The sequence below is a fragment of the Lactuca saligna genome, chromosome 3, assembly GCF_052625555.1.
Source record: "Lactuca saligna cultivar CGN05327 chromosome 3, ASM5262555v1, whole genome shotgun sequence".
Classification (NCBI taxonomy): domain Eukaryota; kingdom Viridiplantae; phylum Streptophyta; class Magnoliopsida; order Asterales; family Asteraceae; genus Lactuca; species Lactuca saligna.
Genome location: NC_136419.1, coordinates 40,511,341 through 40,524,588, shown reverse-complemented (window position 1 = coordinate 40,524,588; position 13,248 = coordinate 40,511,341). Strand labels below are relative to the sequence as shown.

The following is a 13,248-nucleotide window of genomic DNA, read 5'->3' as shown; positions in this document are numbered from 1 at the left end:
TAGCCAAGAAAGCGTTTTATATCATTTTTCAACCTGCGATTTATTTGTGTAAGTTATATATACAAAGTAGAGAAATTAGTTGATAGATAATCATACAAAAGATGAACCTCTAAATACAAAAATCGAAACCTTTAATTTGATTACATATAACCATTAACATGGAAAAAACAAACTTGAATCCAATCAGTTCATGTGGGAGTTAAATATCCAGACGAACCTTCACTCGTTGTGTAAACTTGCAAAAAATATGAAAAAGAAGTTATGACTGCCTGAGATCTTTGGAATGAGAAAGATAGAAACCTGGAGGTAGAGAGAAGGGTGAGGAAATAGCCGATGGTGGTTGTGGAGGAGAAGGTAGAAACCATCAAAAGCAACAATTGCAAAGAGTGTTGAATGAATTTTAGGGTTTTCAGAGAAAGAAATTGGAGGTATATCTCAATCGATTTTCATCATTCCCCTGATTTATTGGGGTTGTGATGAAGATATGGCTGATTTTATGGGATAGACAGCAATTGAAATTCAAATTGGAGCAGTAATTGAAATTCAAATTGAAGAAGGAACACAACACGTGACATCATATTGATTTAATAGTTTGACACATGGCACGATACATGATAGAATGAGATTAACCCTATTTATTCATTAGAAATGGAGATATAAAGGCATCCTTCCATATTATTTATTTACTTTTTACACGATAGCACTTTTTTGGAAATTTGTTAGAAATGTCTTAATATTTTTGGAAAAGTTTCACTTTAGTATTTTTTTTAACAAAAAAATCCCGATTATTTGATTTTACATGATAATATGTCATTTCCTATTAAAACAAAGAATGATGTTTTTGTTAATTTGAGCCAAAATGAAATGATCGGAATCTTTATGTTAAAAAAAAATTTAGAATTAAAGTGAAACTTTTCTAAAATATATATGGATTTTTCTGACAATTTCTTCACTTTTTCTAATAATTTGTAATGATATTTTTGACAAAGTTTTATATCAATAGAACTTATTTTTATAACTTTTATAGTTGTTTACTATAGATTTTTCATAAACTTAAGGTAAATTGAATTAGTATAGTAAATATGTCGGTTGGCAATAGAAATATTAGAGAAGGAATTCTCGGTAACAATAAAAAGGTGGAATTAATCAATGTTTTATGTTGAATCTCTTTCGGCTTTGACCATCGCTTCATCCCGACTTTCATAATTTTTTTATATATTTTATATTTTCCTCTCTCTCTCTCTCTATATATATATATATATATATATATATATATATATATATATATATATATATATATATATATATATATATATATATATATATATATATAAGTATTCTACCTAATTATTGTGCGGATATCATATGTTATGAGTATGGTAAAAAAAATATGTTATTTGATAATATAAATACGTTCAATCTAACATAACTATTTTCATTAACACATATCCCCACTAATTAAATTGTCTATAAGGTTATTATACACTTATTATTATTATTCTCATTTATGTCAGAATGTTGTCAGAATATTTTATTGGGTCTTATTCTATCAGAATGAAAATGAGTGAAAAACGATGTGTGAGAACAAAAATAAATAATAATTAACGAGAATGCATGAAAATCACGATATTTTTGTAAGGTTGAACTTATTCGTATTACTAAACAACTTATTCTCTTAGTAATTCTCATAACATACGATATCCGCACAATAATTAGTTAGAATAAAATAACCTAAACACACACACACAGATATACATACATACATATATATATATATATATATATATATATATATATATATATACACACACACACACACAAAGAATTTTCCTACATCTAGCAGTGATGTGTATTGGCCTTTGAGTTTTCGGTTAACATGATCAATCAAGTTGTTCAATTTGTTTTAGAAACGGGTTGTTTATTGAATTGGCTAAGTGAAATTCAACTATTTAAGTCCAATAAACTGGTTCAAACGGTTTTTTTACCGGTTCTATCGCACCAGTTCAACCCAGTTTTTGAAGAAACCATCCGGTTTAAACCGATGTAAAGAGTGACATAAAATCGATTGTTGTTGAATCGCTCTTGTCCTCGGTTCCCGGTCTGATTGTTTTTAAAAAAACATAGGAATTAACTTAAGGCCTTATTACTTGAAAAGTGTTATAATACTCACTAATTATAAAGGTGATGGAAGAATAATATGTATTTTTGTTTCATGAGAAATGATGTCTTCATAGTCTTCCCAAAAGTAATAAAAATACGACTTTATTTCTTGAAGTTTAATATATATATATATATATATATATATATATATATATATATATATATATATATATATATATATTGAAAGAGCTAAGTTTAATATTTCTTATTTCTTACTATTATTATTTTTTAAGAGAAATATGGGTATTCACAAAAGAAATAAGAAAGATATATGTCTTGCAGACAGTGCAACAACACATAAGATTTTTACTAATGAAAAGTTTTTTGCTTACTTATCAATTAGATAAGCAAATGTTTATACAATAACGGGTAATACAAAAATGATTAAAGGCTCTGGAAGAGCGAATATATTATTATCACAAGGGATAATAATTACAACCGGTGATGCATTATTTTCTTCCAAATCACCAAGAAATTTATTAAGTTTTAAGGGTATGCGGTCTAACTGATATCATGTTGAAACAACTAATGATGGTAACAAAGAGTATCTAAATATTACAATAAATGATATCATCCTCCCGTTAGAAGGAATTTCGTCCCGAAATTAGCATTATTTTCTTCCAAATCACCAATAAATTTGTTGACTTTGTTTGACCAAAAATTGACGGATGTCACATCATCCCCTGTTAGAAGGAATTTCGTCCCGAAATTAGCATTCCAAGTGGGTACTCAAGGGTTGTGGAAAAGATGTGAGTATTTCTGTTTCATCTGGTCCTCGTGTTCTCAAGTAAATTCAGGTCATCTCTTGGCATTCCAACGGACCTTTAGTATTGTTATGTGACTTTGCTTTGTTCTTTTGACTTCCCTGTCCATGATTTACACAGGTTCCTCTACGAAGTGGAGACTCTCATTTACTTCCATCTCGTCAAGTGGAATGACGAGGGTCTCATCAGATAAGCACTTCTTTAAGTTAGAATCATGAAAAGTGGGGTGCAGGTTGCTGAGTTCCTGCGGTAGTCGAAGTTTGTAAGCTACCGGGCCGATCCTGGCACGGATCTCAAATGGCCATATATACCTTGGATTTAGTTTCCCGCATTTTCAGAAATGTATCATTCCCTTCGAGGGTGAGACCTTAAACAACACGCGATCACCAACCTGGAATTCCAAGGGTTTGCGTTGTTTATCCGTATAGCTCTTTTGTCGATCCCGAGATGCCTTTAGTCACTCACGGATCTAAACGATCTTCTCTATCATTTCTTGTATGATCTCAGAGTCGGTGAGGGTGCTTTTTGCCGTTTGACCCCTTAGCCAATTGGGAGTCCCCAACTTCATCCCAACATAATGGTGATATGCACTTACGTTCGTATAGTGCCTCAAACGAAGTGGCTTTGATGTCGGCATGGTAGTTACTGTTATAAGAGAACTTAATCAATGGTAGGTGAGCATCCCATGCTTTGCCAAAGTCCATCACACAGGCACACAACATATCTTCCAATGTTTTAATGTTTCACTCACTCTAACTGTCTGTTTAGGGATGGTGAGTTGTACTCATGTCGTGTTAGGTTCCCAAAGACTTCTATAACGAATGCCAAAAACACGAGGCGAATCGACTATCCCCATCTGAGATGATGGACACTGGCACACTATGCAGTCTCATAATCTCCTTGAGATACGTTCTTGTCTGTGTTTCCATCTTATTAGTGGCTTTGTTTGGTAGGAAGTGTGCGGATTTGTTTAGTTTGTCTACGATCACCCAAATGGTATCTTTTCCACCCGTAGTCTTAGGCTACTTTGTCATGAAGTCTGTGGTAATCCACTTCCACTTCTATTCAGGTGTTTCTGGTTGTTGTAACAGCCTATAGGGATTTGGTATTCTACTTTGACATTTGCACATGTTAGGTACTTACCTACGTAAGTGGCAATCTCTTGTTTCATGTTTGGCCACCGATACACCCCTTTCAGGTCCTGGTACATATTGTTTGCCCCAAGGTGAATGGTGTATTTTGTGTTGTGTGCCTCGTTCATGATCAAATCCCTAAGATTGCCGAGCTTTGGTGTCCAGATTCGATTCATGAAATACTATATTCCATCATCTCTGAGTTTATAGTTCTTATCCATTCCCCCTAGTACTTCCTTCTTTGCCGACTAAATGTCCTAGGATGTCTACCTTCCGTAACCAGAACTCTCACTTCAAGAACTTTGCGTAAAATTTCTCTTTTCGTAGTAATTCTAGTTTGATCGCAAGTGTTGCCTATTCTCCTCCTCACTTCGTGAGCACATCAATATATTATCAATGAATACGATCATGAATTTGTCTAGGTACGCTCTACATTTGCGATTCATTAGGCCTATGAATATTGTTGGAGCATTGGTCAATCTGAATGGCATAACTTACAAACTTGTAGTGGCCATATCGGGTTCTGAAAGTAGTTATATGGACATCTTCTTCCTGAGCTCTATGTTGATGGTAGCCTGATCACAAATCGATCTTTGAGAACTAATCGGATTCTTGTAAATGGTCGAACAAATCATCGATCCTGGTAAGCGGATACCGATTCTTGACAGCCAGCTTGTTCAATTCTCGATAGTCAGTACACATCCCAAAGGATCCATCTTTCTTCTTCACGAATAAGATTGTAGCTCCCCAGGGTGAGAAGCTTGGTTTAATGAATCTTGATACGTGTGATTGTACTAGTTTTAATCCTACTAACTTAAACACAAAGACAAACACACGAAAGGCAGTGCACCTATCGATTAACCGTTTAGTTTAGGTAAGTAGGGTATCGAACACATGGAATGGTAAACAATTAAAATAAATGCTAATATTATCTAAATAAAACAAGTAATATAAAGGAGGTTTTCTCTAGATTTTCAAGACTAGAAACTTAGTAATGAAATAACACTCAAACAAAAGACAAATAACAACTAAGGGAACAAAAGACAACTAGATTCTATATGATAAAGAGACTTCTGTTCAGATTTGATTCACTTATTCATATGGCTGATTTCATGGCAAGTGCAATGGATTAATATATCAATGGTTACCGATTTCTAATGTGACTAGGTTCATGTTCACCATTACTAATCCTTTAGCAAACAATTTAATTCAAACAGTGATCAAGTGATTAAACTAACAAGTTTCCTAGTGTTAAGTTCGAATCAAGTATGACTTGTAATATTAGTTAACTAAAATTTTCAATTCAATAAATTCATATGTGGTTGTTCATCACACATGCTCACACATCAACTTACTTATTTTCTAGTTAACCCTAGGTTCATGGTCACTAATACTAGGCATACAATCTCGTTTTCACAATACTATATGATTCAAGCAATTAAGAAGATGTTCATACAACTCAATAAACTTGATTATTAATAGAAAATAATTATAATTAACACATAAGGGTCTTTAACAAGTCTAACAAGATAAATAACCAAATCAAATCAATCCAAGCCACTCAATCAAACCATATTCATAATATCATCTAGTCTAAACATAAGTATGAAGCTTTTAGTTCATAACTACAACAAATAGCATTCTAAAATTGAAATCTAATGTTTCAAACATGGTTCACACAAAAGATTAAGATAAAAGCAATCTTTGTTTGCCTTTGATCTCTTCAAAATTGACTTCTAGGTTGAATTCTCGAAAACCACAGCTCTAAGAACCATTATGGCCTCCAAAAATCTTCCAAAGCTTCCAAAATTAGTTAGGATTTCGAATTAAAGCGATCCTATATATAAATTCTGAAAACAGAGCCAACTAGATGAGTTTTTGGGAAAAACTCATCGAGTTTTTCATTTAAATTGCGTGTATGTAGAAGCGTTTAATCGAGTACCAACAACAAATCAGAGTAAACAAATGTAATATAAACACACGAAGTAAATAAGATTTGGATTCATTTCATATTACTTTCAAGAACACAAGTACAAAACTGATAGTAAAATTTGTAAAGACTCTCTACTATCAACTCTACGTTCATCTCCTATTTATAGGAGACTGAAAGTTCAAAAAATACTAAGGCTAAACACTTAAGCTTCGATAATAAAATGCCTTATCAAATATATAATGAAACATACGAAATAGACAAATATAGACTTCAACATATTACAAGATATTTCGACTCTACAATCTCCCCCTTTATAATAATGTCAAACTTCTCAATTTGTGAGAATCTGTGCAACAAATTTCATCATCCTTCGTATCTCTGAGTACCATGTCACAATCTTCTTCAACTCCTTTTGATCTCCATGATTATTCTTCAAGTAGTTATTCATACGAACAATGAAGTTCGTATATTGGAAAGTAGTATATCTTTCCACTTCACAAGCTTGAAATATAAATCTCTTAGCTTTCCTATTCTTGTCTTTTCCAGAAAATACCAAACCAAAAGGTTTTAAGCAAATCTCTCCATCAACATATTTCTTAAGTTCAGCTTGGGTCTTCGTGACTTCCATTGCAACATTCACTTCTTTACCCAAAGCTAATGCTAATTCCACATCTGTCAAGGCTAGACAATCATAGTAATTATCTATGAAGATTTTAATATGACCCATACCAAGCCTCAAAACGTCCTTATCAGTTCCTTGAAGTTGCAAAACCTTTATATCTTTCAAAATTAATGCAACTTGAATTAGGTCATTCAAGTTCATTAGTGGAAAATCAGCAATTGAGAAATCACAAATTTGATTGTTCGCCCTTACAACATGATACCGAAAATTTTGTATCATATTTTCGAACAGGACATCTTTCGTTATGCTGACAGCCTTCTTAATCTTCACCAACAACCATATTTCCTATGGTTCTTTTCCAACGACTGCATGAAACCTAAGTTTCATATGAATATAATCATCTTCATTGTCTAACTTCTCGATTATCTTGTATTGAGCCATGATAAACATCATTTCATTTATTGGAAAATCAAGCTGATTCATATTAGTGTTAGTGATAGAATGGCTTTTCTTCGGCTTTTTCTCAAATGCATACATATGATTAAAAACAACTCTTGCTTTAATACTCTCATAACTATATAGCTTCTTTGGATCTCCCTTATTTATACCAGATGGATCACTTTTCCAAAGTCTTAATATGCTTTGTATTTTCCTTTGCTTATCCATTTCAGCTTTAACTTCAACCTTTAATTCTTTTTTTGACTTTTAAACTAAAATCCCCTTTCATTTTCCATCATCTTCTGCAGGTTTTGGTTTCGAAGAGCTTAAACTTCTTCCTTCAGTAAAAGCACCAATAGCAATTCCCTTTAGAATGGGTCTTGTTGTTGTCTTGATAGCTTCTATTGTATTCACTTTCGAAACAATTGGTGTTGGAATTTGAGTACACACCACTTTAGTTACTTCAGCAGTGGTTATAACCTTCATTACTTTAGCAGTGGTTACAAACTTCTCAATCTTTTTCCTTCTTATCAACACCTTGAGTTTTCTTTTCTCCCCCTTCCACCCCTGTGACAACAGGAGGGGCATTTGAAGGTAAAATATTGACAATACAAGACAAGGGTGCCAACTGCTTATGAAGGACTGATTCAAACAACAAAAAATTTTGAGAAAGAAATTATGGTGTGATTAGAGGAGAGGAGCTTGGCTTCGAGATTAAGGCTTTTAATTCATTTAGCAAAGTGGTGACCTCCATGAAGCTTTTACTATCATCAGAAGATAGTTAAGTGATTTAAGGACTTAAAGCTTCATACAATTTGACAAACTTCGTAACCACATCTGCTATAATATTTATCTTCTGATTAAGAGACACATAGTCTTGTTGTGCAACAACAATCTCCTTGGACATGTCATCTCTCAATTCTTGAAGTTTCGAATTAACATCTTCCCTTATGTTCTTCACATCTTGCACAAACAAAACGTGTCTTTCTTTAGCAACACTCCTTAAATCTCTAACTTCTTCATTAAATGTTGAAGATTGAGATTTGATTCAAAGCTCGTTGTTCTTGTCATTACTATCCACCTTCTGAAGGATTCGAGATTCAGAAGCACCAAACAGAGTAGAACACTTATTTAACAAATGAGCTTCCTGGGCTTTTAGCATGATATCCACTTCAATACTGGATAAAGAACTATTTCCCCCTACACTGGTTTGAGATTGAATGATAGAATTGAGCTTTTTGTTCAAAATCTTACATTGTTTTCCTGACATCAACATGTGATCAGGAATATATTCTTCTTCTGGATCAAACTTAAGCTCATCAAAAGTGCCTCCAAACCCTCCATCATCATATTCAGAATCATCAAGAGATTTTGGTAGATCAGTAGATTGGGAAGAAAACAAAGAAATGATAGGTTGATTGAGAATTTGTGTAAATGTTGGTGAAGATGAGATTTGAGGTGTAGGAATTATAAACGGTGCTAAAGAAACAAGAGTACTTAAAATAGGTTCAGAAGAAACTGTAATAGGAATACTTTGAGATGATTGAACACCACTCATATAAACATGTACACCAATATCAGATATGTTTGCAAGAATGTTTGAAATTGGAACCTCCTGAGAAACTGATTTAGTTACAACAATTTCGAGTGGAATTATGGTAGTTGGCATTGAAACAAATGTAATGATTAGTGGGGATGAGTGTGTTGGAGAATGCGAACCTAAAGGTATCTCTAGAATAATCTCACTGTCTGATGACTCATCACGAACCACCGGTTTTCCTTTCTTGCTCTTCTTGATGATTTTCTTCGCCAAATCCTTAGCCCTTCGCTTCTTTGTGGAAGGTGAAACGGGATCAAGAAGCTCACGAACTTTCACTCCTTGCCTATTCAACTGAGATTTGTGAATAATTGGAGATTGATCTTCGGATGAAGTTCGCTTCTTATGAGACAATTTCCTCATCCTTTTTAACAAACCCGATTTTGAAGAGATTACTTCCTTTGAAGAGTCATCAACAACCTTCTCCTTAGTCTTCTCAATTTCAGTTCTAATCTTCTTAGGAGACTTTGAATTAACTTGTTTCTTTGGGCTTTCATGTACAACATCATCAGTTTCCTTTGGCATCTTCTTAACTTTATTAGAAGAACCAACATCACTCTTTTGCAACAAAATCCCAGTTTCAACTGAAGGATTAACATGCTTCAAGTATTCCGCCAGTATTGAATTTGTGGGATCAACTTTCTTCAGCATTCCATCAGGAATTCGAGCAACATTGGGAAATATATCTGAATCATCTTCAACTGTCTTTGGAAAATGATACTTCATGAATTTTGCCTTAGCCTCATCACCTGCAATCAGAATACCCTCTTTCTGATAAACGGATTGAAGAATCAGACTCTAGTAACGTGCACGTGAAATTCCTTTAACCACATTCATTTTTTCTAGGCTCTTGATGAAATCTTTCCAAGTTTGAGTGGCATAATCAACATTTAGATCATAGTAAAAGCCTGCTACCATTGCATAAACTTCTATTCGCCCCTTGTCAAGCCCTACACTTCGCCCAGTTAAGCAACGAATATATATCCCAAACAAGAAATTCCATATGCAAGGAAGACCAGACTTCTTGAATGTACTGATTTTGACAAGTAGTGGCTAATGACCCATCTCGTTGAACATGTACATTATCTGAGCACTGGTAAATTGAAAGAATGGTGATGAATTTGGAATCACCAAGATTTGAGTAAACAACTTCTTCGTGAGTCTCACTCTCTTGTCATTCACCATATTAAATGTGATGACATCTGTACCTTTGTTTTAAGAAGCATTAGAACCAACAATTGATAACCAGGACATCGGAACCTCAAAAGCATTGAACATTGCAGTTGCAAGACCTGAATGTTGAAGAGCAACAATCACCATCTTGAGTTCTTCAGGATACAATGACACATCTCCTTCAACCTGATAGTTAGTACTTTGAATCTTCATAATCAGTTGGGAAATAACTTCTTCAGTAGTGGTGTTTTGATTATCAGCCATTGTTGAAAGATTGAAAGGAATTTTGAAGAATATGATTTCTCCTTTAATATATTAATCTCTTTTAACCATAAAACTAATTCTTGACTAATATTAATTAAACAATATGATTTCTCCTTTAATATATTATTCATATAATATATTAATAAATCATAATTAGTCCTCTTTCCTCATAAATCATCTTATCAATTTGCTTTGGTGAAGGCAACCCAAAATAACCATGCACAACCGGGTCAAATGCTTACCAAATATAGTTACGAACTTAGACACTAATCCAACAGTCTCCCACTTGGATAAGTCTAGTAACTATAAATGCAAGTACAATCCGATTAGCAAACATAACTCTCAAAGACGCTGTCAAACTCTAATCTTATCAACAACTTGTCCTTCAGATAAGAGATCATATATTCCTCCATTCTAGATATCGTATGAAATGAGACATGGATTTTAATCATACTCTCTGTTCATCTATTGTTTCCCGATTTCTAATTTATGACGACTGAAAATAGACTACAATTGAACACATCAACTTAGTCCTGACTTGGCCAAGCGATTAGGGTGTCAGCACTAAATTATCTAGGGGCCCACATATATCGTTTTTATCCCATTTTGGGTAAAAGGAACGGATAAACTTCGACTCCAATGCTCGCTTGTATCTACTCATCAAATCACACACAACAACATGTTTTATAACACCAAGTTACTGGTACGTTTACATATTATCAATGTGCAACCGACTTGTAGAATACAACTCACACATATCAATTTTAAGAATATAAGATATTATCGTCTCACCAATCACTCGTGATAAAATCCATGAAACGATCCAAGTGAGCGTGGGTTTAATCCAATACTCTAATCTTATAGCATCACTCCTGAACTTTGCAGCAAACTTGTGCTATGTCTAAACACTTTAGACAATCTACAGACGGATTTATGACAGTCTTCTTTCATACCTACTTCCAAAGTATGAGCGACTGTGGAGGATTTGAATAATCTTATTACTCGGGAAGTCAAAACATGCAAAGTGAAACACAAGAATAATACTAATCGTATATGGCCCCAAACCTTTGAGTATAAATAAAACATTTTATTTAATCACCATATTGATTACTCATTATTTATTGTTTTGGGTAATCAACTTTTTACTTGAATTATAACAACAATTGTCCCATGCATCAAGCATGCACACTATGTTTACCTATGATCCTTACTTTGTGAAACAGTGGCGGAACCAGAAAATTTTGCAAGGGGTAGCACAAAAAATCCCGATAAAAGATAGTAAGATATTTTTTTAATTATGGTTTCATTAGAAATAACAAACTAGCGCAAAAGTCTTACATAATTACATTTTTAAAGTTGTCCTCTACGATTACCCATTTTCCGAAAGCGCTCTATCACTCGTTCGATCTTAACATCCATAAGTGCTTCTTTTTCTACACTACAAATTAAAGCATCATTCAAAAAATCATCATCCATTTTGTTACGTAAGTCGGTCTTCAAAAGCTTCATTGCGGAAAAACATCTTTCAAAGGTTGCGGTTGCGACAGAAAAAATCAAAGTCAACTTTAATAACCGATAAACTAAAGGAAAAGAAAGATGTTTCCCGGTTTCCACCATCAAACGAGAAAGGTCCGCAATTCCCTCCAAATTAGAAAATCTCTCATCATCAATCAAAGAGTGATAATAGGTTTCAAGTTGACCATCAAGATATACCCTTTCCGAATCATTAAAATCAGTTTTGTGGAACTCGCTTAACTTCACCAACTTTGATTTGTCAAACATAGAAAAAGCATTACAAAGACTCAAAGCCGCCATGTATTCAAGCAAATCGGTGCTAACTTCACTAAAACGGTTCCCAAATTCTTGAATTTGCATATCCAAAACCGTGTTGAAAATATCAACTTCAAAGTGATGTTGATTAGTAACCTTGGTCCTACGGTTTCTTGGAGTAACATAAAATTCAGACATTTCCACAATTTTAATTTTACGTTTATGACAAAAGGAAAATACCTTCTCCAACATTGAAGGAAACCTATTATTTCTAAAAGCTTTGAATGTTTTCATCATCACTTTTACCAAAGAAACCGCTTCAAAAATATTCTGATCTGTTCTTTGAAGATGTTTTGACAAGGTATTCGTGAGACCAAAAATCTCCAACATCAAGTGTACATAAAACACAAAATTAACTTTCTTGAAATACGACAAAATACCGTATGCTTGATTTTGGTTATTTACACTAGACCCCTCATCTTCAACATATTTAAGAACCTTGATAACCTCCGGAAACAAATTCTTCAAACTTATTATTGTTTTATAATGTGAGCTCCATTTTGTATCCCCAACTCGAACAAGAGAAGTCTCCTGATTTAATCCTCTTCCGGTCTCAATTTCACCATTACCAATTTCTTTTTGAACCCTTTTCCTTGTAGCTATCTCGTATTATATCTTTTCTTTTACAAGAAGCACACACCACATTAACCACCAAAGCTAATTGCTCAAAGAAATCATCAGCACCATCGTGGTTTTTTGCTACAACCACAACCATTAATTGAAGTTGGTGTGCAAAACAATGTATATAATATGCCGAAGGATTATCTTTCAATATCAATGCTTTCAAACCATTAAATGCACCCCGCATATTACTTGCTCCATCGTATCCTTGCGCTCTTACCTATATATATATATATATATATATATATATATATATATATATATATATATATATATAAAAGAAATAAAATAGATAAAGATTAAAATACATAAAAAAAAAAGAATTCATAATTTCTTACCTGAGATATACTCAAGTTATTGTTGGTAAATACCGAATCAATGACTTCTTTTAGAGTTAAAAAACTTGTATCATTCATGTGAACAATGCCAACAAATCTTTCTTTCACTAATCCAAGGCTATTAACATATCGCAAAACCATAGTCATTTGTTCCATTTTGGATACATCACTAGACTCGTCTACTTATATAACACATCATTACCAATTTCTTCACAAATGGCCTTTATTATCTCTTTGGAAAAGCATTGAACAATCTCTTTTTAAATCTTTGGAGACGTCAATTTTTCATTTTTTGGAGCATTTTCTAAAGTAACCTTATAAACACTTTCATTATGGTCCCGAAGGAATGATAATTCTTCAATGAAAAGGCCTTTA

At 33.4% G+C, this 13,248-nt stretch overlaps 1 protein-coding gene across 1 annotated transcript; it reads right to left on the bottom strand.

Annotated features, from left to right (window-relative positions):
• Positions 1–11,434: 11,434 nt before the first annotated feature.
• Positions 11,435–12,722, bottom strand: LOC145035403 (uncharacterized). The gene is made up of 2 exons (XM_078983947.1): positions 12,484–12,722; positions 11,435–12,383 (listed from the first exon to the last, which is right to left on the bottom strand). Exons 1-2 carry the CDS (start codon positions 12,720–12,722, stop codon positions 11,435–11,437), a joined length of 1,188 nt encoding a protein of 395 aa, XP_078840073.1.
• Between the last annotated feature and the right edge of the window lie 526 nt (positions 12,723–13,248).

Bases quoted from the DNA above. Each gene is read 5' to 3' on its own strand.
- LOC145035403 (XM_078983947.1), bottom strand. From the start codon at position 12,722: ATGCGGGGTGCATTTAATGGTTTGAAAGCATTGATATTGAAAGATAAT. The intron at 12,384-12,483 runs GTAATGGTGAAA...AACAATAATAAG, and splicing joins AAGGGTTCAAAAAGAAATTG to TTTGAAGAATTTGTTTCCGG.